This window comes from Chionomys nivalis, chromosome 17 (assembly GCF_950005125.1).
Source record: "Chionomys nivalis chromosome 17, mChiNiv1.1, whole genome shotgun sequence".
In the NCBI taxonomy this organism is placed as follows: domain Eukaryota; kingdom Metazoa; phylum Chordata; class Mammalia; order Rodentia; family Cricetidae; genus Chionomys; species Chionomys nivalis.
In genome coordinates, this window is record NC_080102.1 from 34,062,754 (window position 1) to 34,088,011 (window position 25,258).

The following is a 25,258-nucleotide window of genomic DNA, read 5'->3' on the forward strand; positions in this document are numbered from 1 at the left end:
TCATTAGAAAATTATTTTTATTGTTTTGTAAATGTCTCACTTTGGGCAAACTGAGGGACGTGGTGCTCACAGGAAGTGGGGATGAGACAGGTGGAGGGGGGAGGCCTGGGTTGGCCTATGCAACCTCCTCTGGCAGCCTCCCCAACACCTACTGAGGCTGAACCCCTCTCCCATCCTCAGAGACAACAGAAAAAGAGCCAGGTTAGGACAGCAAGATAACAAGACTCTGGACACAAGCCTGGAGATATGGTGCTCCCCCCAAGAGCTCATAGTGACGATGCTGAAGGTCTGTATGCCAGTCCCTAGCAGAGCCAAGAGACACACTAGTCTTCTCCACGTCTGGTTCCTCTAGGTTAGAAGGCTCAACTGCTGCACAAGACAGTCATAGTGAAGCGGCCACACCGAGCATGTCACTAGGAGGCTGCTGTAGTCCTCCTGGGGACTCTTGGACACCCACACCCCTAGGTGGATCTCAGCTGGGCATGACTCCAGCCCTACCTGTGCCTTGGGGTATGCCTTTCATCTCCACAGATACTCAGAGCTCAACTGTTGTCTCTGAGCCCCTGCCAGCCCAGCTTCACTCTCATGCACAGTGTCCTTGCTGGCTTGTGCCCATGGGGGAATAAGCCTCCTGTCCTGTTTCTCCCCAGGAGACTTTTAGGCTGCCTTCTGTGAATCAGTCCCTCACACATCTAGACACAGGTTATTAGGGCAAGCTGGCCTTGCCCTGCCTTTTCATACTAACACCTTAGAATCTAGAGGGACTTCTAGAGGGGCCTCCTCTGTTTTCCAAAGAGCTTGAGAGGCTACCCCTAAAGGCAGAGAAAATCAAGGAGCTGCATCTGCTCCCATGGATGTGCTGGGATCTGGCATGGGGTCCTTCGTAGTAGGCAGAAGCCAAATATTGGCCTTCTTACCCTTCCCAGCCTGGTCACGTTTGCAGGAGAACTCCCACAAGCCCCATGCAGGAAGCCAAACAGGTGCTGAAAACCTCTCAGCCTATGAGAAGGCAGAAGGGCCACACTGGCCGTATTCAGGAAAACAGATGGGACCTATACCCCGTGTCACAGTTCCTTCTCTTCATTTCTCAGCTCTTTGCCTTCTTGAAGGTCAGGGTGGGTCGAACATTAGTACTTGCACCCACCTGGCCAAGACTACCCTGTCCCTTAACTTGGAAGGTACAGGACACTTCAGGCCCAGGCAGTTTGCATGGGATGGTGGGAACTACTTTGAGGCATGTGGAGGTCTGGTTAGGGCAGAGGAAACCGGTTCTTTGGTATTAAAGCAACAAAAAGCTATGATAGAAGAGCCTCATCTCCTAAGCAAAGACAGAAGGAGACAAGTCCTACCTTTCTCAGTATCTCTGAGGAACCCAAGGAAGAGAGGATCAGGGCCTAGCCCTATCAAGCGTGGCTGCTTCATATTCTGTGAGGCCCTAATACTTGTCCTGCTTACAACCACAACTCAGAGAATCTGTGAATGGCCCAGCAAGGGGAAGGCCGGCGTTGCCTAGGCGATAAACCATGCTGCTCTGCCTTGGTCCTGCGGTGCCCCTGCCACCATTAAATACAGGTCTCACAGACAATGGCTGCCTCCTCGGCACTCTGAGGACACCTGGCCCTCTATGCTGAGTTAAGCGAATGGGTTATTTCTTGCTAAAATCACATCACTTAAAGAGCCTGTAGAGTTTCATTTTTTCCTCGAAGAGACAGAATTTCACCCTGCATTCCGAAAACATTTGCTGAGCCCTACTAACCAAGTCCTGTTTCCTCTGAGTGGCAGCTGGGGAAGCCCAACCCTCTGGCTCACTGGCCAGGCTTTAGTCCCAACCTCTGATAAGACTGTGGGGGAGGCAGTGTCTCTTAAGTCTCTCCTGGGGTGCACACATAGGTGCAGTATCAGGGACAGGACAGGTTCTGGCCACCAGGCCAAACCAAATCTCCCATATGAGGTCCATTCACAGCCACACCTTCCCCTCCAACAAAACAGAAAGTAGGAAACAAGGCTGCCTTTTTAATTGCAATCAAATATGCTGTCTGAAGTCAGCCAGGGCCCCTGAGCCTGGCCAGAGAACCACCGTGCCACCTCGATGAGAGGATGGGAGCTGGGGTAAGGGTGGTTGGCTTCTTGCCCTCCTCACCACCTGTGCCTGAGGAGCCCAGAGTACTGTTTCCACTGTGGTCAGCCCAGCCTCTGGCTGCCTGCAGGAGGTGGAAGGCAAAGGGGAGGAAGGTGAGCCAGAGGCGGGGACCCCATTGCACACGCATGCAGACTTTCTCAGTGTTTGATTTTGTTTGTTCTCCTCCTTTGCTAAAATGATCAAATAGTTGTGTGAAGCTGCTGCCAAGCCAGGGAGGGGTGGGACAGCACTACTGGACTGCAGCCCTCTGTTCCTCAGGTGTCCTGGGCCCAGCCTACTTCTGTATTTGGAACAGGAAGAGCCGCAGGTTAATGTTCTTGGCAGCCAGCAGCTTGTTGCACTCCACAGAGTCGATGATGGGCAGCGGCACATAGTCCGTCTCGTTGCTCTCATTGGTGAAGACAAAGTGGTAGATGACAGGACTGATCCTCACATCATCATATGGGCCCTTGAGCAGAAGAAAAGAACACTCCAGGGGCGCTGTGACCTTGCTCTTGAGGAGTAGCTGGAAGGAAAGTGTGCGCTTGCACGACAGGTTGGGGTTGCGCTCCGAGTCATTCACACGAGCCTTCAGGACCCATGTCTGGTTCAGTACTGTGAACCGTGGTGTTTCATAGTACAGGCGTGTGATGAAGTCATCAGTGCGATAAGGCCGGAACTGAACCTCTGTGGAGACAGACAGGGCCAGACAGCCAACTGTTAGTGCTGGGGAGGGCCAGGGGGTGGCGCCTTCCCCAACAGGCCAAGGACAGGCTCAGCCAGGGAGGAAGGCAACTTACCCAGATAGCGTGTTCTACTTGTCAAACGCAATTATGGCAAATGGAAGTGCACATTGGGGGAACAACTACAAACAGAATTAACACCAGTTAGCTGGAGAGTCCTGAGGCTGTGGGACATTAGGCCATGTGGCCCAGGAGTGGCCAACCCATAGAGCCACCCTCCTTACCCTCAGTCCCCTGTCCCCGAAGGGGCGGGGTAAGCAGACACACAGACAGGATACAGTTCTGAGAACAAGTGCACTTTATTGGTTCTGATACAAAGCTGCCAGAAAAGCCGGCAGGTGGGCAGATGGTATCTGGTCCTGCCCAAGGGGAGTGCCAAGTCCTTGATGTTGACTGTGATGTGGATTCTGCCCGGCTGTTTGTAGGCTGTCGCTTAGCAGGCAGACCTGCCTTTGCGGTCCTGTGGCTGGCACGTCCTGCTGTGGATGTATGGGCTCTTAGGTAGCCAGTCCTTCTTTTGGGGACAGGTCTTCCCACCCAGCCTCTGCTGTAGCCACATGGCCTGGCCCACCCAGACCCCACAGGCCATGAGATCAGCCAAGGCTATTCTTAACCAAGAACCAGAGTTTTCTGCTGATGCAGGCCCCTGGGCCCTTTGCATCTCAGGCCTGTTTGGGCTAGTCTAGGCAGCATGGCATGACTGACTGTCCAGGACTGCCCTGGGTGCTCTGAGCTGGCCACCTGCCGTAGGTTGAGCAGCAGAGGGAATGAAGTTTCCCCGAGTTGCCCCAGTATCAGCAGGTGCTTCTTGTTCTCTGGTACAAGTTGTGGTCTGGCTCCTGCTCCCCGACATGTTCAAAGTTGGTGGCAGATGCCTGGGAGCCATGAGATCCAGTGAGCATAGGCCCAGTTCAGTCTACTCATATGTAGGCATCCACTCCCAGTTCTACAGTCTGAGCTGAGACCCTCAGCTTGTTCTGGAGCCCTGTCCAAGCTTCTTGCCAGTCTTAGGAGGCCATGTGGCCTTCAGTGAACATCTGCAGACAGGACCTGACTTGATGGAATGCTCTTCTTGTTCTGTGCTCCAAAGGTAAGGCCCCCAAGCTCCCAGACTGCCCCAAACATACCCAATTTTCTAGTTAGACCCAACACCCCAAATCTGTGGATCCCCATACAGTGAGGGGGGGTCATCTTGCCAGGGTGGTGGGCAGAGGCAGGGAGGACAGGTGGGAAGGACCTCTGTAAGAGCCATGCAGGTGCATCCCTCCTTTCACTCAATCTCCAACCTATCTTCTTCCCCAAGACATCTTCCTGCCCATCTGGAGCTTTCCCAGAGCTTGGCCATCGGCGCAGCCTGTGCCCACTCCCCAAAGCCTACTGCCTCTCTGGAGCCTCTAGCCCCAAACAGTACCTGTGTGGCATGCAGGGGAATGTGGGGTGCCTCACCTGTGTAGCCAATCTTCTCAAAGCTGAGCAGGCTGAAGATGCTGTTGTAGAGTTGCATCTCCTTGCGGTGGCTCTGATCCATCTCATCTAGGATCTCCATCAACTCATTGCCTGTCTTGGTTGGGTGAGCACATGCAGCTTCATGCACTGTCAGCTCATGGAAAGGGCCATGCCACGGGCAGCCAATACGCTTGTACTTGCACTGTGTCACCCTGGAAGGAGTTGAGAACAGTGGTCATCTCTGTGGCTGGGGCAAATAGCCGTGCCCAGAAGTATTTCATAGGCTACTTCTGTCCAACCACAAGCCCTTCCCTTTAAGACACAATGAATTTTGAGCGCAGCCACTCAGACCACACGTAGCTATGTATGTGAAAGAGGCAGGGAAACTGAAGGAGAGAGAACTCTACAGCTTTTAGCCAACATGCCTCCTGTGCCCAGTACTGATGTCTCTCTGCCTAGAGGTGAGTGGCTGTTGACTATGATACATAGCCTCATTCTAGGAAAGCTCTTGGTGCCAGGGCCTTGCCTGGCAAGTGGTTGTTTCTATGTGCTGGGACTGGGTTGCCAAACAAAAGAGTCTCACTCAAACTTTCCAGAGCTTTCAAACTGATCCTGCTGTACTGGACTTTCTAAGGGCCTAGCCAATAGCCACAGAGAATTCTAGAGGATTACGATCTTATCCAGAGAGCAACTAGTGTAGACCCTAACTGTCTTCTATGCAAAGGCATGCTCTCACCACCTGGGCCTACAGGGTTATTTCTGGGCTGTATATGTGGTCCCCAGGGCCCACATGTGTGATCACAAGGCCCCACCTTCACCATGGTTACCTGTCCTGGCATTCCTCTTTCTGGTGCCTCTCTAGGAGGGAGCGAGGGAACTGACGCAGACAGAAGCCACACTCTGAAGGCAGTTCGCTCACAGCTTTCTCCACGGCCAGGTTCCGGCAGCAGAGGCTCTTACTGATCTCACAACGACAGTTGGGACATGTGGCCTGCTCCTCCTTCAGCCGGGCATCTGCTAGTAGGTGGATAAAACAGCCAGCGCACATCAAGTGACCGTTAGTACACTGCGGAGAAGGAAAGGGAGGTGAAGCTCACAGTCCTGTGGATCCTTGCACGCACACGTGCCCACCCACACCTGCTGGGCTCAGTCAGAGCAGATGTCCTGAGGGATTTTAGGTGAGGAGAGTAGAGGAGTACCCACAGGTTCCCAAGTCTTGCTGGTATTTAACAAACACTGAGAGTTTCTTGGAGGGTCATGCCAGGATAGAGCTAACTCTGTTTTTGTCAAGAGCAGGTCCTTATCATGTCACGAGGGTCCTGGCTACATCTAAAGCAGTTTCCTGGATGGAAACTGACTTGACCACATCTGGGCTTGGAACCTGGCTTTTCCAGTTTTCCCATAAAAGCCTGTTTTTTTGCTTGACCTGGCAGGGATACCTAGCAAGCAGCTGTTCATGGGGGTCATGGTTGCTGCTGAAGCAGGCATGTTTCCCTTGGCTTCCAAAAGGCTATTCATGTGGGGACTAGGAGTGGCTCAGGTTGAGATCAATCCTGGCCCTTCCATAACCAGCCCTTGCTGATAATAGAGATGAGAACCAGCAGTTGCTAGCACCCAGGGAGGGCAACTACCTACTGGGGTTGCTCCAGAGCCAATGGCACAAAGCCTATGGCAGGCAGGAGGCTAAGTTGGCTCAGGCTGAAGTTAGGTGGGACCTGGTACTGAGTTGAGCTGATATAAACGGGATCAGCTGGAGCAGACCTGACAGCTGGAGGTCCTTGCTTACATAGACAAAAACTGTTAGAACCTGGGTCTCTTACAGAGTCAATATACACTGGGTATCATTTGGTACCACAAAAAATACTGGGTGGGTCGGGTTGGGCATGTGGCTCATCGATAGAATGCCTACCTAGCAAGCTTGAGGTCCTGGGTTCAATCCTCAGTATTGAAAAAAGAAAATTCCAGAAACAAAAAAAACTGGATGGGTCAAGAACCCTATACCAGGGTGGGCTTCCACTATGAGAAAGCCCTCTCACACCATGAGGGACTCAGTGTTAAAGGGGAGACCAATAGCTGGGTATGGTGGTGCACACCTTTAATCCTAGCACTCGGGAGGCAAAGGTAGGTAGATCTCTGTGAGTTTAAGGCCGGTGTGGTCTACAGAGGGAGTTTCAGGACAGCCAGGTCTACACAGAGAAGCCCTGTCTTGAAAAACAAAAACAAAAGGGAAAGAGAGAGAAACCAATATATCAGGCTACCATGCTGCGGCTGCTCTGTACAGTGTAGTGTGCATTAGGAAAGAGACATAAGTAGTTACTGCCTGGCCACTCCAGGAGGTTCCATCTGCGTAACTGTCATGATTAATAAACCTTAGCTACCATCTTATCGCATGTGTCAACAGACTGTCTGATGGAACCTACATGCTTAAGACTGATGGTGACAGAAGTCTGATGCAGAACCCATGCCCACAGGGATACCATATATATCTATAGACAAACATAAGTTTGACTGAAAAATTAAAACATGCAACTATGAAGAGAGTAGCCTGGCTGATCTGGGCCTGGATAAAGAGGACATGGCAGGGGCCAGCCAGAATGTGGGCTATCTAAAATGGAGATGGAACAACCACTCTGCTGTGCCCACTCCAGGTCTGGAGCTGGGTACAGACGTGACATGCGCTGACCAAGGGCCCAAGTCACAGTCTTCTTATACCCCATCTGCCTGGGGACTTCCTGGGACAGTGACTACTGTTCCTTCTGGAAGGCAGGAGCGAATACAACACAAAATTAAATGCTCATCTATTTCAGAAAGGCAATCTCAGGACACCCCCATAGAAGCGGGGTATGACCACATAGCATCCTCCAAGAACTCTACCCAGAACTGGGAGTGGTATAAGCTCAGAACTCAGGAGGCAGAGGCAGAGGCAGGACTGTTTAAAGTAAGATTGGAATACAAAATGACTTCTGGGCTACATAAGACCCTCTCTTAAAAATAACAGAAGTTCACCCAGCAAGACACTGGCACTAGGATACCCCAGGACCTTGCAGCCCCACCAATCCACGTGCACAGCTTGAGTCACTTTCTGGCAAGCTGCCCGAACTTAGAGGAAGCTCTGGGCTTCTGGGCTCAGGTCTACAGTCACTTTTAGGGTTTACCAGCCTGAGCAGAGGGGCAACAGCATTTTTCCTGGCTGCAGTCTGCTCCTCTCAAGGTTTCTAAACCATGCAGTGGATAGCTGCTCTGAATCTCAGCCCAAGCAGACTTGGAAAGGAGTGCTGGGCCCCCTAATGAGAGGGTGAGGCTGTCAATCCTATCACTGCTCTTCAGTATCACTCCTGCCCCCAACCGTGGAAGCCACCTAAGCCTGGGCTAGGTCTGGCCACAGGGCCTATTCTCCTGGGAATTCCAGACTCAAATCAACTCCATTCCACAGGAAAGTCATACCTACCCTGCTTTCCTCTGGGTCCCTCTGGGACTCTGGGGAAGTTTGCAAGGTCTGGGAAAAGTGAGGTGCCACAGCCCTGACAGTTGGGCTCTAAGTGGCAGAACAAGTCCCAAGATGTTCTCTGGCATACTGGCCTAACCAAGATTCAAGGCAAACCCTCTTAGAGCCCCTCACCAGCCATCTTAGGGACGGTGTCTAGGTAAGCTGTACATAACGCACAAGTCTAGCACCTTCCTGTAACTTCCTGAGCAAGACCTAACTTCAAATATAGGTCCAGGGCAGCCACATTTAGCCTTAGCGGGAGAGATTGTGCCTATCCCCTAACTTGTGCCCATTGCCTATGCAGAAGCTTGGCCACAGATGACTCCATAGTGGCAGTTTCAGTGCCTAGACCCCTCCAGAACTGCTCCTGCAATGGCCAGGCCAGGCAAACTCTGGACTCACACCCAAGAAAACACTGTAGGTCTTTCCAGGCCCTCTAGTGACAGATACTGACTTGGCACTCACTTTGAGCTCTGCCCTTATCCTATAGGTCACCAATAACATGATCCTGGACTTTTCGTCTTCTCTCTGTTGGTCTCAGTTTCTTCCTGGGCACAGGATGAGGTAGGAGAGGCAATGTGTTGTAGCAAAGCTTGACACTCAGATTATAGCAGCCTCAGAACAAATGCCACCTCTGCAGTTATCCATGTCAAAGCCTAGAGAGCTCCATCTCCATGGGGCTAAGGTTCTAGGCTCCTTAAATTGTCCAGAAACAGTCATTTGCTGCTCCTATACTTGCAGGCCAGCACCCAGCCCTTCCACCTACTGACCTGCAGGCAATTCACATGTGCTCAGACTGTGCATCTATACAAGGGCAGGAGTGTTCTATTTGAGCTGGGCTCTCCTTTGGGTGAAAGGAGATAGGTGGAATAGCTATGCTCACAGAGAAGCCCTGCCGCTGAGCTATAAGCAGGTCTTAGAAATGGGTTCTCTACAACTTATAGTTGGTTACAAGTTCCTTGTGGTCAGTCAGTCTCTTTCAAGCCTAGAACATAGTCCTCACAAACATAGGGGGCCCAAAATATTATGATGGTACCCAGATCCATATGAACAGCCTACCCTCCTGCTCAGGGCATCATGTACTCACAGACGCTTAACATAAGTTACTGGTACCCAAATGCACTAATACCAAAGTGCTGCTCAGTCACCTGGAGACTCTTTTTCTCTAGAGTCTCCCATGGTGTCTTGGATGCAGGTAAGGAATCAGGGCTAGTGGCACCTTGAGGATTGACCCAGTTTCTTGAACTTCCATAACCAAGCATGGGCCTGAGCAGAACTGGCTCCTTGTCCATGGGTACACAGCCAGTGTGACAAGACCGTTCTGCTGAGGCTAGAGTTGAAATTCTAGGTTAGCCATATTCATGATTCAGCTGTAGCTTTTACTCAGAAATGAACACCGCTTAGATTTAAAAGTAACTCGGGCTGGAGAGATGGCTCAGCGGTTAAGAGCATTGCCTGCTCTTCCAAAGGTCCTGAGTTCAATTCCCAGCAACCACATGGTGGCTCACAACCATCTGTAATGAGGTCTGATGCCCTCTTCTGGCCTGCAGGCATACACACAGACAGAACATTGTATACATAATAAATAAATAAATATATAAAAAAAAAAAAAGTAACTCAAAACAAACTATCAACACCCCCCCCCCCCAAATCCAAAACAAAAAGCTTACAGTTCTTCCTTAGATCCTAAGCAGACCTATTCCTGCCTCAAAGAACTAATCAGGGGCCAGAGAGTTGGCTCAGCAATTAACAGCACCTGCTGTGGCTCACAGTCATCCATAAGTCCTGTTTCAGAGGATCTGAACTCTGTAGGCACCAGGCACATACATGGTGCATATACACACATGCGGGCAAAACACTCATGCACATAAAAATAAAGGAGGAATCTTTGAGTTCGAGGCCAGCCTGGTCTACAAGAGCTAGTTCCGGGACAGGCACCAAAGCTACAGAGAAACCCTGCCTCGAAAAACCAAAAAAAAAAAAAAAAAAAAAAAAAAAAGGAGGAAAAGAGGGTGAAGGAAGGATCACCATTGCCATGTGTGTGATAGTCCCAGACACCAATCAATCTCAGAAGGGGGCCTGGGCAGAGGTGGGACAAATGTTCTCTGGACTTCTTCTCAACCAGATATTCAGTCTCTCCATACTCAGAGGCAAAGGGAAAAGCAGAATATATCAACCATCCTCTGGGGCAGAATAGGAAAGGAAGGGAATCCTTGTCAAAGGGAGAACAGAGGGCCCAAGATGGGTTTTGTTAGTTAGGCCAAAGAAGAATCAAAGAGGCAGGTAGGGACATGGAGAGGGTAACTCAAGTGGAAAACATGTAGAACAGTGGAACAATGAAACAGGTTCCTGGTCACAGAAAGTGTCTGGGCCTCTATCAGACAGAGCTGGATTCACTGTGTTCTATGTCTGAGGCCCACTTAAGTGATCCCTCAACTCAAAGGTTTTTGAAGGGTGGGAAGAAGGAGCAGTATCTTTGCCAGATGCAGCGCGAAGAGGCTGAGCCTGGTTGATACCCAAGGAATGAATGGGTCAAGGCTGGGTCTATCTTACAAAAGTCCATTCTAGGCTGTATGTGAAGGGCTGTAGCGGGAAAGCTAGGGGAAGTAGGTCAGGGCACAGGCTACAGTTGCAACTTCTCAGGCTGGGACTCCCACAGACAAGGCACTTACAATGTGTAGCTACTGACTGGTTACATTGCCCTCTGGCCTCATGAGTACATCCAGAACAGGGAGCCAGAGCAAACTGCCTGTCCATCTGCCCAGGTTGGACTAACCACAAGTTCTTATGTGGGTTTCCCTCCAGCCTTCATGCCAAATACCAGGCACCTGCCATAATGCCTGCCTGACTTTGGAAGGGCCCACCCTAGACTTGGGAAGGTGGCTACACATCTTGCTAGGCCAGTTGCCCAGGATATACCTAACACCCACATAGAGAACATCAAAGCAAGCACCTGTTGTACCTGCTGCAGGACTTGACACAGGCCCCAGGGATAAGAGCTACTTGGTGGACGGCCTTGGTTAGACAACCTGAGCAAATTTTCTAGTCTGTGATATGTCAGCGTATGAGTATGGGCCATGGGAATCAGCCCTGCAGGTTCTAAGGCTATCTTAGGACTAAGTGGATGAGCCCACATACATACCCTGCTCTTGTTCACTTCCCAGTGCGTCCCTGGCAGCACAGGTGGTATATGGATAAAGCACTCTCAAGTTACCACACACCCAGCCAACTCCAGTGGCCCATGGAGTTTTCCCCACAGTCCAATGCCTGGCATAGTGTGGTTACCCACTTTCCACTCCAGCAGAGCATCTGAGTCAGCTCCCAGGATGCACAGCATGGATGGGGCCACCTGGAGCCATGTGTTCTGCTGAGGTCAGGCAAATATTGCCAGCGAAAGTTGAAGGTGGAAACTGGTCTAAAGAGATGGACAGCCCATCAACACGGGTTAGACAAGAAGGCTAGCGGAAAACACAAGAGCTGAGCTCAGGCAGAGGTGGTGACCAGCAGTGGATCCTGGCCAGGGATACTGACACCTGTGCTCAAATCCTGAGAAGACTAGGGAAGAACCCTGAAGAGGCCTACCTGGCACTTTGGTAGGGACAGCAAAAGGACCCTCCAGAGCTATACTGCACTGGTAGGAGACTCTGGCAACACTCTAAGATGCTAGGAAACTTCCTTCCTTCCTCTCGCTGCACTCCCATTTTACAGATCTGTGTGCAGGCAAAGTTCCAACATTCGCCCCAAGGCTCTTCCAAAATCCCATATTCTAGAGAATTCTCCCAGCCTTTCCAGGTGACAGGGGAACGTCTTTGCTCTAGGTTATTTACCTACACAGAAAGGAGATGGGAAGGGGGCTAGTGGCAGAGCCTAGAGATCAATGTCAACACCCACAGCTCCTCTGGGTCACCAAGGGCGTCCACCTTCAGTCTGGGACGGTGCCTGAGAAGGCAGTCCCTCCACACAGGCCACTCTATTACACTTCCTCAGCAGCCCAAGCCAGAGCAGTCCCTAACACAGTGTAGACTGGTTTGAACTAGCTAGTCTCATTAGTTACTCTGGGCAGAAGCACAACAGTGGCTCTCTGTGTAGACCAGGAGCCAATATCATGTGGTCTATCACCATGCCAGGAACAACCAAGAAACCCCTGAGATCCTTGGGACTCCCTTCCACTGGCTCGTCTTGCTGGACTCTCTCTCACTCCTAGGTAGGGAAGAGCTCTTTCACTAAGAAGGACCAAGACGCCAAGACAAGAAAAAAGGGTTGTGAGCAGGTTCTGATGGCTCCTAACAGGAGAGGTGACTGGTGCTAGAACCGGCAGCTGTGGAAAGGCGTAACACCTACGAGGGTGAGTGTCCGTTCAGGTCCCTGGAATCCCTCAACACACACCAACAACCTCAGGCCAAGACAAGAACATAGAGATCCAAAAGGTAGGAAAATAGCTACACAGACTAGACCTATACTGGCTCTCCGCCAGGGGCTCGCTCTAAAGCAAAGCAGGGAAACAGGCCTCACCAGCCACTTACCGCTACTCTAAGTACAAAGAAAGGTGACAGAGGCCGGGAACTGAGGGGCAAAGAGACCAGGGGAAGGTGGGCAGACACTTCTCACTGAACCGGAGGCCTGCTCTTTTACCTGCTAGAGGGTATGTTAGGCCCACAGACAACAGTACCCTGGGTCCTACTGGCGCACTGGGGTCTTCAGATGGGAAAGGCGAGGACAAAGTTCTATGCAAGGACAACCTTGGAGGCCAGTTTGGCATGGGTGAGATGGGCCTGAGTAAGAAAACTGGCCAGGTTGGGGCAGGAGAAAGTACCAAAAAAGCAGGTGGCTTCACCTAGGTTAGGCCTGGGAAGGGATGAGAGGCCCTTCCTTCCTCCAGTTCTTCAGAAGGACACCGGGCTTCACTGGGCAGAAAAGGAGGTATACTTTAGTAGTTCAGGCATGGAAGGATTTTGGGGGGGTGTGGCTGCCAGAATTTGAGCCCTATCTCCACTTAAGCAGCTTCTTCCTCCAGAGGGTCTAGAAGTAAGGGGCAGTGTTGATGAGGAGTAGGAATGGCGGGCGGGCACCTGTTCATAGCTCTCTGCGAGGTCAGCGGAATGGGAGCTGGAATATGTCAAGGGGGACACCCTGGAGGAAGCAGAAGGTGCAAACAAGGAATCTAAGGAGGAGAGCAGAAATTCAGACGGGGAAGTAAAGGGGTCCGTAGAACGCGGAAAAGGAGATTCAGAGCAAGAAAAGGCAGGAGCCTCGAGACGGGAGCGGGGCTTCGCGGGCCTGTTAGGTGGATGTCTGGGTAGGAAAGGGTTCCCGGCCACCGGCCCTAGGCCTCCAGGCGACGCGGCGCCGTGCCGGGCCGGCGGCCCTACCTGGTACACGGAAGCCTTGGGCAGGTCCAGGCACACGGTGCAACACAGCACCGAGTACAGCCGCTCCTCCAGCTTCCCGCTGCCCGCTGCTACCGCCGCCGCCGCCGCCTCGGCCGCCTCGGCCGCCCGCAGCCGCTTCTTGGGCGGCGCGTCAGGGTCGCCGGCCGCCTCTTGCAGCTGCCGAGCGCCGGCCAGGCCCGCCTCGTCCGGGAGCCCGGGCCCCGCCGCCTCGCCCAGAGCCGCCGCAGCCGGCCCCGCGGCAGCCCCAGGCCCGGCCCCTACCCCGACCCCGGCCGGCACGGCACCCGCGGGCCCCGCAGCCGGGCCACCCCCGCCGGCCTCCTCGGCGCCGGACATCGCGTCCGGCCGGCCCGGCGGGCGGGTGCCGGCGCGCTCGCCGGCTGGAAGTTAGGGTCGCCGCGCGCCCCTGCCGGCTTCTCGCTGCCGCGGCGACCCTCCAACCTGCCCGCTGCGCCGCTGCCTCAGTGGGCCTGGCCCGCGCGTCGGCCCGCAGCCGTCCCGGCCACCAACCCCGGCGCGGCCGCCATCTTTGTTTTCGCTGCGGACCCCCCCCACGCCACCGCCCCCTCGTCCTCCTGGTCACGTGTGCTCAGCGCAAACCAATGGTAGCGCCGCGAGGGGCTAGATGATGAGGTGGCCACCGCCAATGGACGAGCGAGAAGGCCGGAGGGCCCGCCCACTGTAGAAGGTGAACAGAAGGAGGTGGGGTCCAGGAGGCTGGAGGGGCGAGGGGTGACGGGGGCAGATGGGAGGGGTGCGTCCCTGGAAAGGTACAACCCGCTCTGGGGTCGGGGAAAAACACCGAGACTTCTACTCCTTGAGAGTGCAAAGCGCCCCTAGACTCCCATGTCGGGGTGTGCCTGTGCCATTGTCCACCGAAATTCGGGCTTCCGTGCGCCAGGCTCTGGCCTAGCTGCCTAGAGTAGAAGGGCACGAACTGGAAAAACCCACTGACGATCACTCTTGCGCGACGGGATAAACGTCGACAAGACACCAAGTACCGGAACAGCGAAGGACTGGGTACACTCTAACCCACCCCTCGGCCCAGCCCCGGGATTGGAGGCTGAAGAAGGGTCCATAGAGGAAAGTGTGGTTCTTAAGTTCTAAGACATGGCTTGTACACACAAGAGGGTGGCAAACAGGTAGTAAGCAAATCAGTCCACAGAAGAGATGTGCAGTTCCCGGGAATCGCTGACGTACAACCCGCTTCTGCCCTTCACTGCGGCAGCCACCAGCTTGTGAAGGTCACTGCCCCAGAGGGCCACCTGCCAGGTCCACCAAGGATATATGCAAATCTACCATGTCCCAGGAAACAAGACCCAAAAACTGCTGTGTCTTTTCAGCATGAAGTCTCTCTCTCTCTCTTTCTTTTTTTCATTTTTTGGATACAGGGTCTCACTGTATGTAACATTGGCCATTCTGGAACTCAACTTCTGGAAGCCAGTCTGGCCCAGAACTCACAGAGATGCGCTTGTCTCTGCCTCCCAACTGGAATTAAAGGCCTGCACCACCATGCCCAGCACACTGCAGTTCTCTTGGCAAGTCTGCCAGAATACCAAGGTGAATAATGCCTTCTATTAGTTAAAGCACATCACCCCTTCTTTACTCGGGGAAATCAGCTGATACCCTAGAGGCCTTAGGAAGCTAGCTCAAGAATAAGCAGATTCCATACTCCTGTACATTCCTAAGGTTTATTGGAAATCTGGCCTCTGACTCACAACCGTGTTCCTCCCAGAATCAGGCCCCAAGTGTGCTGAAGACTTGTTGCATTCTGGTTTAGGCACACTTCCACACATGCATGACCAGAGAAGGGCTAGTACCCAAGCTCTGCCCCTGATTGGTGAAAGTACAGCAGGCTCCCTTCAAGAGGGAGGCAGGCCTGCCCCTAAGGGAGAGGCTCTAGATGTAGGCCAGTAGGAGGGGAAGCAGTACCTGGAACAGAAGCCCTGCCTTGCTGTCAGCCCCATGGTCTCACTCCCACTGCAGACGCTGTGTGTGCAGGGCCCGGCAATAGGCCCAACTGCCTGCAGCCAGGGCCCAACGACAGACATCCTCCTTTGGCAGCAACAGCAGCCTGTCCACTTCCAGACGGCTCAGGAGACCTGCCACGCCCAGCATGGCACCCCCCCACATCCCGTAAGTGTTGGCGGTGAAAACAGCTACAATAAGGATGGTCACTGCCACCACCAGCAGTACCGCCTGCCCAGCCACAGAGCACCCTTCAGGTCCAAGGTGGTCACCAGCCACTGCCAACACCATGCCTCCTCCCAGAAGCAGATTGGCAGAGGAGCGGTCCCCATTCACCCAGTGAAAATCGAAGGCCAGGAGAGGCAGACCAACGACTGTGGCAACCCAAGCTCCAGCGAGACAGTCTTCATGTGTGCTCAGCCCCGGGGCCAACATTGTGATGGCAGCGAAGGTCTGCAGCAGGAAGCCAGCAGCAGCTCCTCGACTGGACTGTTGACACGGGGAAGACAGACATGTTAAGGAGCCAGGAGCCACCCTTCTAAAAAGGAAAGAGTTTGAGGCTGTCAAGGAGACCGAGGCTCATATAAGCCTCCCACCACCCTCTTTTAGTGCAGGGATCTTTCTACATAGTTTGGAAAAGCAAGACTATTCACCTGTACAGAGCTCACCGCTGCGTGCAGAGACACTGCTGCCAGCACCAGGTGGGACAGGACGGTACTCCACTCGCTCCTGGATTTGGAGACCATGGCACCTTGAACAGCAGTGAGTCTGAGGAGATCGGAAAGGGGGCTTCAGATTTGGAGAGAAGAAAGCACAGAGGCTGGCGACTTGGAGTCCTTAGTGCAGCTCTTCAGGAATCTCAAGCTCCAGAGACCTATGAGTAGACATCAGGATAGATTCAGCCCCAAACTTCTTGGAGCTCTGAGGTCACTGGACTCACCTGCAGGGAAGAAAGACAAATTTACTGGGGAAGGGGAGTGGGAGTGGAATCCTGGCGCCCAAGCGAGGTACTCGGAACAGCAAGATGCGCAGTCCCGTGCTGTGGCCGGGACCGAGTCCTTAGCGCTTGAAGAGAAACGGTCTTCCACGTCCAGGCAGGGAAGGAGCGACAGCACAGGCCAGCCCGAGACCGCGGGCAGCACCTGGCGACACCGAGCCCACGGCCGGAACCTGCCCACAACAGTCAGCCCCGCCTCCTAGCCCGCCCTCCCGCGGCGCTGACCCGAGCCGCCTGCTTACCTCCACCAACGAGAGGAGCTCCGGCTAGAGCGGCGGGGCGGGGCCTGCGGAAGGCCGAGGGAGGCTCTGGAGGGGTGGGGTTGGGAGGGTGGAGGTCACTACCAGAAGATGTTCACTACAGGTTTGTGTTCTACACAGGGTCTCTCTGTGTAGCCCTAGCAGTCCTCGAACTTGCTGTAGAGACCAGGCTGGCCTCCGACTCACAGAGATCCGCCTGCCTCTGCCTCCCGAGTGCGGGGAGTTAAGGTGTGCGCATCGGCTTCAGGACAGGTTTGCTCGAGCACCGGGTTGGTGAAGGGTCCAGGATCCGAGGCGGGGATGTAGGCGGGGCTTCCGAAGAGTAGGTTCGGACTGAGAGAAGAGAGGCGGCGCTTCGAGGGGTCTGGGCGGAGCCGCGAGGCGGGGCGGGGGTGAGGCTTCGAAGGAGGGTTGCTTGGCTGTGGGCGGGGCGAGGTGATGCTCGAGGGGGAGGTCTGGGCGGGACTGGGTCGGGCTCCGGGGGGAGGGGTGGGAGCTGGGCTGGGTTACCGGAGGAGAGGTTGCACACCTGTGCACTGAAAGCTGTTGCAAGCGTACGCGCGTACCTTGGTGGGGGTCTCCACGCAGTGCGGGCCAGGATTCCCAAAAGAGGCTGGACAGCCGTTAGACCTCTGTGCGCCCACTATTTTGCGAAATAGGGATTGCAAAACGCTTGACAGAGTCTTAAGGAGAGGTTTTGCAGTTCCCCGCGGTCGCCCGTCAGTGTGCACCCTCCGCCCGCGGAAGATCGTCCGTGGGGGCGGCCGCCGCGAGCATGCGCATGGGCACTGCGGCGGGCGGGTGCGGAGTCCTGGTGCGGGGACGCGGGGCGGCGCGAAGCGGTGCTCTCTGCCGCCCCGCGCCCCCATGTACGCCTTTTACTCTCTGCTCATCTACATCTTCTACAGTCTTTTTCGCAGGGATGGCGGGGCCGCGGCGGCCGCGGACCCCAACGACCCCACCCAGGTGAGCGGAGTGGGCCTGCATCGCGGTTGGTTACCACCATCACCCTGAGATCTGGTTGTGGCCGACCTGTGCAGCTTATGTCCTTAGGCGCCAGCGCTAGGAAATAGGGCTGTTCCTAGACCAGTTTTTTCTCTAGGTGTTGGGGTCATAAACATCAGCCCAAACCCCTTAGCCCATATCAGAAGGGAAAGCCCCACATGCTGCCAGCACCCTCACTGACGCCCCATACTCTCTTCCCAGAGGAGCAGTGGTAAACCTAGGGGTCGTCGCCGCCCCGATCAGTTCACATCAGAGCTCTGGACCGAGCTGAACAGCCTGGCGGGTAGGTGCATCCAGAGGAGCTGCTGGGGAAGGGTATTGAGGGAGCCCTGAAGTTGGGGTACTAAGAGAGAAAGATTAGCCTCCAACTAGTGTTATGAAATGCCTCTTCCTTCCACTACTTGGCCTCGAAGGCTGCTCCAAATCTGAGGATGGTCAGAAAGGAGCCGAGGGTGGAGCACCTGAGGTGTCTCTGGAAGAGGCACTTATGCGCCTTGCTGAGTTCCTTTCCCTCCAGTTGGGGGCAGAAGAGAGCTGTGGGACGCCTCCTGACCCGGGCAAGGTGAGCATTCAGCTCCAGCCTTTCCCCAGCTTCTGTGCTTCTCACATCCCCAACTCCTCTGTTGATTCTTACTTCCTGCACAGCCTGGTGAGGTCCCCCCGCTGTTGACAGTGACAAGTCAGCTCTTGGCCCTTCTGGCATGGACACGGAGCCCCAGGGGGAGACAGGCCTTGCTCCAGGGGACACAGTCAGCCTGCCCAGTGCAGTCTTCCACTCTAGATGGTTTGTAACGGGTACCACTGTTTGTGGAGGGAGCTGGATCTATCAGAATCGGCTATGCTCTCTAGGTCAGACATTTCTGTACTTGTAACTGGCCTCACTGTGGCTTCTTAGGGTCCCTGTCACAAGAAGAAAGCTCCTCTCAGCCCACTCCCATCCTGGATGAGGTACCAGGGGATGAAACCCAGGAACTGCAGCCTCCCCAGCTGGAGGAGGAACAGAGAGCTTGGCAGCGGCTGGAACAGCTTATTCTTGGACAGGTAAGAGAATCAGGAACAGCGGGGACTGGGTGGGTGCGAGACCCAAAAAGGAATGGCATCCTGTCCCTGACTCCTCCACAGCTGGAAGAGCTGAGACAGCAGCTGGAGCAACAGGAAGAAGAGCTGAGCAGGCTGCGCCTGGGAGTGGTGAGGCTATTGGGGTGGGCTCAGGAGACAGACTGAGAAGTCAAGGGAATTCCAGGTGCATCCTGATGGCATCCCTCTCTGTCAGGGGGCGACAGATTCAGAGAAAAGAGTTCAGCATCTCACACTGGAGAATGAAGCCTTGAAACAGAGTTTGAGCCTTACTCGGGAGCTCCTGCTGCACGGGGGCCCTGGCCCCCTCTCCAGAGCTCCACAGGTACTCCGCTGTTTGGCTGCATGGTGTCTACAGTCCAGGCTCCTGTACGCCTGGTATCCAGCCACAGTACTTAAACCTCCTCAGGCCTTTGTGTGTGCTTTAGTAGGGGCCCATCTCTAACTACTGAGAAACTCCAGGACAGTCTTTGTAGGGTAGCTGCATCAGTGAGGCTGATGCTCATAGAAGACACCCCCACCCCATTCTTTTTTTTTTTTTTTTGCTTTTGTTTTTCGAGACAGGGTTTCTCTGTAGCTTTGGTGCCCGTCCCGGAACTAGCTCTTGTAGACCAGGCTGGCCTCGGACTCCCAGAGATCCGCCTGCCTCTGCCTCCCGAGTGCTGGGATTAAAGGCGTGCGCCACCACCGCGCGGCCCCACCCCATTCTTGCTCTCTTTGAGTAACCTTAGGAGAACAGAGAGACTGGGACAGGGAGCCCTGCACGGAGTCAGTTACCATGGCTTTCGTCCTTCTTGCCACTCTTTTTTTTTTTTTTTTTTTTTTTTGGTTTTTCGAGACAGGGTTTCTCTGTGGTTTTGGAGCCTGTCCTGGAACTAGCTCTTGTAGACCAGGCTGGTCTCGAACTCACAGAGATCCGCCTGCCTCTGCCTCCCAAGTGCTGGGATTAAAGGCGTGCGCCACCACCGCCCGGCCTTCTTGCCACTCTTGATCTGGCCTTTCTGTCTGTGAAATGGAGCTATAGGATACCCTTTCCAGAGTTTCCATATGGCTCCCACTCTCCTATAGGAGGAGGCAGGGGCTCTGTTGGAGCTGCAGGGACAGCTTCAAGAAGCCCAAGACACCACAGAAGCCCTCCGAGTCCAGGTGGGCTGGGGGACCTAGGGATAAGGGGGGCTGTGATGCTGGGAGGTGACGTCTGGGGCAGGGCCTGGTGCCTATTTCCTCAGTGACTGAAGTGGGGTTGGGAGGGACAGCTGGGAGTCCAGGAGATGCAGCTGCAGGGCCTGCGAGGGGCCCTCCAGCAGCTCCAGCAGGAGACAGAACAGAACTGCAGACAGGAGCTGCAGCAAGTTCATGGACAGCTGGCAGGTAAGGGCTAGGAGGAAATGGTTTGGGGAATGCTCTGGAATCTGTTCTTTTCCTCAATGGCCTTCCTCCTCTAGGACTTCGGGCACGGATGGCCAGCCTTCGTCAGGGCTGTGGGGACCTCCGAGGACTGGTCAGCACCTTTACCCAGAGTTGTCAGGGCTCTCTGAGTGAGGCCCAGGGCCAGGTCAGGAACTTTCCTCTCCTAGTACCTTCTCTATGGGGAGCCTCTGTTATTGTTTCCCCCTTTCTGTCCCTCAGGAGCTGTCTGTACTAGTGGGTCAGTTGTAAGCACTTGGATCAGAATAATTTCTGAGTGGCCCAAAGTGTCCTCATTTGTCTCTTTCTTTTTTCTTTTTTTAGGGGGTAGGGGGTAGTGGTTGCAAGACAGGGTTTCTATGTTGCCTTGACTGTCCTGAAACTCACTCTGTAGCCTAGGCTGGCCTTGCACTCAGAGATCTGCCTGCCTCTGCCTCTCGAGTGCTGGGGTTAACGCTGTGTGCAACTTCTGTGTCCAACTTCTGTGTCCTCATGTCTGGGCTGTGAAAACTGGCAGTTGCTGAGGAAGGATAGATGAGAGAATGAATGAATATTTTTGTCTATGGTTCCTAGAGTCTATCTCAGATTCACTGAATGATGCCCACAGGAGTACATACCCACTGAAAGTTGTATGGCACCACAGCTGGTCATATTGCTCTCAGCACCCCACTTCACTTGACATTGCCCTGGCACCTGTTCTTGTTTTCCTCACAGGTATCCTGGGCCCTTGGGGCTCTGTCAGCAGGAGGGGCTAGGACTCAGCTCCCAGAGGGGCAGCAGGGACCCCCAACTGGATGCTCAGGGAGGCTTTTGGAACTCAAGGGTAAGATTGGCTTTGGGAGTGGAGCAGGGACGACTACAGGATGGAAGAAGAGGAGCCAATCTGCTGGTGTGGTCCCCAATGCAGGGAATATCCGTGTGCTATGTCGGCTGAGACCAGCTGAAGGAATACCTTCTAGCCTGGTGAGCGTGGAGCCTGGACAAGGGGGGACCATCACCACCTGCTACCGAGGGCGCCAGCACCGCTTTCGCCTGGACTGGGTCTTTCCTCCAGATGCCAGCCAGGAGGAGGTGACAGCCACCTTTGCATCTGTTCTGACCCTTCCTCAGAGTCCCCTGGGTCCAAAAGAGGCCCGTTCCCTCTTCCATGACTGCCTAAGTACCTAAAAGGTGGGAGGCTGGGCTCCATCAGGGAAGGGAGCCGCTGAAAGTCCTTGAAGTCAGGAATGGCTTCCAACTGAGCCTGTCCAAGGTGAGTTACTGTTTGTGTAGAACCGGCTACAGGCATGGATGGGTACCACAGTGGTGAAGACATGGCTTCACTAACACACCCTTCTTTTTTTTTTTTTTTTTTGAGACAGGGTTTCTCTGTAGCTTTGGTGCCAGTCCCGGAACTAGCTCTTGTAGACCAGGCTGGCCTCGAACTCCCAGAGATCCGCCTGTCTCTGCCTCCTGAGTGCTGGGATTACAGGCGTGCGCCACCACCACCTGGCTCTAACACACCCTTCTTAGGCTCTACCCATCAGTGAAGGCAGAACTTCTTGCTTTGTGGACCTAAGGCAGGTTAGGTGGAGCATAGGTGATGAGCGAGCAGGGCAGCTCCCAGCCCCAGTGCTCTCCCCCACTGCCTGCTCCAATCAATCCTACTCTTCCCTCTTCTCTGGCCAGACATCAGTGGAAAAGCAGTCTACCCCAACTTGCTTCACACATGGTCTCCACTTGCACATAAACTGTGCTGCTGGAGTCTCTGGGGGCTGAGGTGGAGGCTCAGAGCTGAGAAAGGATTAAGTTAGGGCCAGAGCTGGCAAAGAAGACCCAGACTGCTCTGGTCTCAGAAACGGTATTATGTAGTGGCTGGCAGGGGTAGACCCACCACTGACTGACTTCCCATCTCCTGGCCTCATCTCCCGTCTCAAACTGCAGCCATACACAGCTCCCTACACTTTTTATTGTACTCTGGGCAGCCTGGACTTGGTCCTCAGTCTAACAGACTGGACCAAAGGTATCTCTCAGGAGGTTCCAACCGGTATTCCTTGTTTTTGTACCACCCAGTTCTGAACTTTTCATCCTCACTCTGGCAATTCTAGACTTCATTTATATGATCATCCATCAAGACATCAATCAGAAATGACAGCCACACCAGGTGGTGGTGGAGCACACCTTTAATACCAGCACTTGGGAGGCACAGGCAAGCGGATCTCTGTGAGTTCAAGGCCAGTCTGGTATACAGTGTGAGTTCCAGGACAGCTACACAGAGAAACCCTGTCTCGAAAAGCCAAAAAAGAAAAAAAAAAAAAAAAAAAGAAGAAATAGAAATGACAGCTGCTCAATCTCTAGGGACCTTCTAACATGAAAGTTGGCCAAGTGGGTACTCAAGGCTATTAATTGTGTCTACAACAGTTCTGTCCAACACTGTGAATGTTTTAGCCCCATGGCCCTATGTCTCTCTCAGTCTCTATTTCTCAGAGCTTGAGTTCCTTTAGTCTTGCCTGGTGACTACCCCTATACTCACAGAGACCCTCTTGGACCTTTTAAGTTTTGCTTTTCTGAGACAGGGTTTCTCTGTGTTGCTCTAGCTGTCCTGGAACTCACTCTGTAGATGAGTATATCAGGCTGTGTTTTGGTGGTTGTTTTTGTTTTTTAGATAGGGTCTCACTGTGTGCCTCTGGCTGGCCTTGAACGCAGAGATCTGCCTGCCTTTGCTTCTCGAGGGTTGGGATTAAAGGTGTGCGCCGCCATTCCCTGTTTAGTTTTATTCTTTTCTTGTCAAGTACTACTCAGGTTCTCCAGCACACATTTCCATTAGCTGCTATAGAGGAATGACCTGGAAAAGCGTAGAAAAGATGATTAGTACTTGACTTCTAGTTGCCTCAGGTTTTAACCTGGAAGTCCAGCCCTGGCATCTGAGCTCTTGACCACTGCCCCCAGGACCTCCTAACTGGTCCCTAGGACTCTACATCCTCTTCCGAAGTATCAGTTTTGTTATGTCCCTATCCCACTAATCCCTAGCGCACCTGCTGTAGGAAGGAAGGGGAGCCACTTCTCAGGGGAGTCACACTTTTCCCACCTTTCAGGTCTTGAATAGGGAAACAGGGAAGAGCTAAGGACACTTCTCCCGCCCGTTTTTTTTGTCCCTAGGTCTTCAGGCAGCTAGAGCCAGCAGTGCTGTCTTGCCTCCAGGGATACAGTGTCTGCATCTTCACTTATGGTCAGACTGGGACTGGGAAAACCTACAGTATGGAGGTGGGTTGGAGTTCACACTTGGGGGTGGGAGGTGGGGGAGCCTCGGGGGTTTGTATGAGAGTCCAATGTGGCAACTGCACACTGTCCTCAGGGCCCACCTGAGGACCCTGGCATAGCTCCTAGGGCACTGCAGTTGCTGTTCCGGGAGATGGGGACTGGAGGGCACCACCATGTGACCCTCAGCATGGTGGAGATCTACAACGAGGCAGTCAGGTCAGGGATGCGTGGGCGGCTTTCTCCTTGCCCCAGGGTTCTGCAGCCACATTTAGAGCCCAGAGACCAAACCCGCCCTTTCTTACCAGGGACCTCCTAGCTACAGGGCCTCCAGAGCGCCTGGTTGTGAGGCAGGGACCTGCAGGGCAGGGGGGAATTCAAGTGGCTGGCCTCACGCACTGGGACGTCCCTAACCTGGAAACCCTGCATCAGGTAAGGCTGCCCTCTTCAGGGCCCGTCTGCTTCCACCTGGGGGCAGAGACCACATCCCCCCGCCCCCCCAGCTGATACACACACACATATATATCTCCAGATGCTGAGTCTGGGGAGGAGCAACCGAGCTACGGCAGCTACTGTCATGAACCAGCACAGCTCACGCTCCCACGCCCTAGTTACGTTGACTTTGCGCTCAGCGTCTCCATCTCGTGCCCAGGGTAGCACAGGTACCACTGATTGTGCTTAATTTAAGTCCTACTGGGTTTCCAGTTAACTAGAGGTCTCCATCCACATGGGTTTCATTTGAACTGGCAGGCACACTGCATCTGGTGGACCTGGCAGGATCCGAGCGTGTGTGGAAAGCGGGGGTGGCCAGCCCGCTGCCGAGAGATCCCAATGGAGCCCGGCGCCTGCGGGAGGCCCAGGCAATCAACCGCTCTTTGCTGGCGCTAGGAGGAGTGATGGCCGCACTCCGAGCTCGACGACCGCACGTACCTTTCCGAGACTCACAGCTTACACGCCTGCTACAGCCGGCGCTTGGCGCCGGCACCACCGCAGTGCTGCTGCTGCAGGTGGGTTCCTGGGCTGGCTCAAGCCTGAGGCACTGCCCACCAGAGCTACGTATGAGTGTCTCTCTCTTGTAGATCTCAACGAGGACCGAAGATCTTGGGGAGACGATCTGCTCGCTCAAGTTCGCCGAGCGAGTGGGTCAAGTGGAACTGGGACCAGCCCGGCGCCGTAGAGCCCCACGCTCCGGAACCCCTTCTTCTCTCAGTACTGACACCCCACTCACTGGGACTTCCTGCACCCCTACACCATCTCCTGGCAGCCCTCCAAGTCCCAGCCCCAACTGCTGTTCTGGCTTGACTCTAGAGCCTCCAGCAGACCTGCCTCCGTAGATCTAGGTCAAAGCCCTTAGGACTGGTCTTGGGATGGGAACAAACCTCTGCTGGCAGAGGCAGCAGTGAAGTTCCTATACCCCACCTTCCAGGCCAACCTCTTTTGTCTTTTTTCAACTCAGGCCCTAGCTGGCCCCCAGAATCCTAGTTTCCCCTTTGCCTTCTTGATCTGGCCAGGGACTGTCGTGCTCGGAGAAAGGATAGCCTCCTCCCTTCCACCCCCAGCTGGGCCGCAGGCCCTCAGCTCTCACCTTATCACCATTTGCCCTTATCACAGCCCGCAGCGGGGGATCCGGAGCTGCAGGAACCAGACCCCAGACCAAGTGGTTTCCCAACTCACCACCCTGCCCCCAATATCAGACTTGGAATTAAAGCCTTGTAAATTCCTTTACTGTTAATCTCTCCCCTACTTCCACCACCCCAAATCATGTAGAGTCCAGATTTCATTTCCTAACCCTCTCCCCAAAAGGTGCTACCTCCTACCCAAGCAGCTGAGGGGTGGGGGAAGACTTCAGAATGGACCCACTTTTGGCTCGCCCTCCCCCAGCCTGGAGCCAAGAAGGCGCGGTGACAGAGGGATGGCTAGATGGATGGCATGAGAGGGTGGGGTAAAGGGAAGATGCCCCACCCTAGGCTGAGCACTGCTTCTCCAGACCCCGTCCCTGTGTGTGGGAGAGTGATTGGCCAGACCTGTCGTGTCTAGCAGAGGCAAACCCCTTTCTGGAGTAGCCCAATTAAAGTTATGGGTTTTCAGCAATGCTGTGCCTGGTGTTTTAAAGCTATTGCTG

At 54.2% G+C, this 25,258-nt stretch overlaps 2 protein-coding genes across 18 annotated transcripts; one reads left to right on the plus strand and one right to left on the minus strand.

The window, feature by feature from the left end:
* LOC130888571 (zinc finger TRAF-type-containing protein 1) lies at positions 1-17,111 on the minus strand. 13 transcript variants are annotated; one of them, XM_057791655.1, is made up of 5 exons: positions 13,165-13,855; positions 5,136-5,374; positions 4,309-4,520; positions 2,920-2,984; positions 2,675-2,806 (listed from the first exon to the last, which is right to left on the minus strand). In XM_057791655.1, exons 1-4 carry the CDS (start codon positions 13,519-13,521, stop codon positions 2,941-2,943), a joined length of 852 nt encoding a protein of 283 aa, XP_057647638.1. In that variant the 5' UTR covers positions 13,522-13,855; the 3' UTR covers positions 2,675-2,806; positions 2,920-2,940. The 13 variants fall into 13 exon arrangements, with proteins under 13 accessions (XP_057647650.1, XP_057647637.1, XP_057647638.1 ...); XM_057791667.1 differs by lacking the exons at positions 2,920-2,984; positions 13,165-13,855 and adding an exon at positions 15,807-16,093 and having other exon boundaries at positions 1-2,806; XM_057791654.1 differs by lacking the exon at positions 2,920-2,984 and having other exon boundaries at positions 1-2,806; positions 13,165-13,852.
* On the plus strand, positions 16,492-25,227 carry Kifc2 (kinesin family member C2). 5 transcript variants are annotated; one of them, XM_057791650.1, is made up of 19 exons: positions 16,492-16,513; positions 17,319-17,376; positions 17,617-17,698; positions 17,829-17,977; positions 18,061-18,199; positions 18,311-18,456; positions 18,538-18,603; positions 18,689-18,817; positions 19,561-19,638; positions 19,749-19,863; positions 19,938-20,047; positions 20,614-20,722; positions 20,807-20,970; positions 23,038-23,142; positions 23,234-23,355; positions 23,445-23,568; positions 23,669-23,798; positions 23,887-24,143; positions 24,216-25,227. In XM_057791650.1, the coding sequence occupies exons 4-19, from the start codon at positions 17,903-17,905 to the stop codon at positions 24,468-24,470; spliced, it is 2,124 nt and encodes a 707-aa protein (XP_057647633.1). In that variant the 5' UTR covers positions 16,492-16,513; positions 17,319-17,376; positions 17,617-17,698; positions 17,829-17,902; the 3' UTR covers positions 24,471-25,227. The 5 variants fall into 5 exon arrangements, with proteins under 5 accessions (XP_057647633.1, XP_057647634.1, XP_057647632.1 ...); XM_057791651.1 differs by lacking the exon at positions 16,492-16,513 and adding an exon at positions 16,646-16,662; XM_057791649.1 differs by lacking the exon at positions 16,492-16,513 and having other exon boundaries at positions 17,242-17,376.
* Positions 25,228-25,258: the final 31 nt, after the last annotated feature.

Coding starts and splice junctions, on each gene's coding strand:
- LOC130888571 (XM_057791654.1), bottom strand. CDS start 13,521: ATGTCCGGCGCCGAGGAGGCCGGCGGGGGTGGCCCGGCTGCGGGGCCC. Junction 5,375..13,164: donor CCAAGGCTTCCGTGTACCAG/GTAGGGCCGCCG, acceptor CCTTCTCCGCAG/TGTACTAACGGTCACTTGAT. Junction 4,521..5,135: donor AAAGAGGAATGCCAGGACAG/GTAACCATGGTG, acceptor AACTCCTTCCAG/GGTGACACAGTGCAAGTACA.
- Kifc2 (XM_057791648.1), top strand. CDS start 17,278: ATGTACGCCTTTTACTCTCTGCTCATCTACATCTTCTACAGTCTTTTT. Junction 20,971..23,037: donor CAGATGCCAGCCAGGAGGAG/GTGACAGCCACC, acceptor TTTTGTCCCTAG/GTCTTCAGGCAGCTAGAGCC. Junction 23,569..23,668: donor ACCTGGAAACCCTGCATCAG/GTAAGGCTGCCC, acceptor ATATATCTCCAG/ATGCTGAGTCTGGGGAGGAG.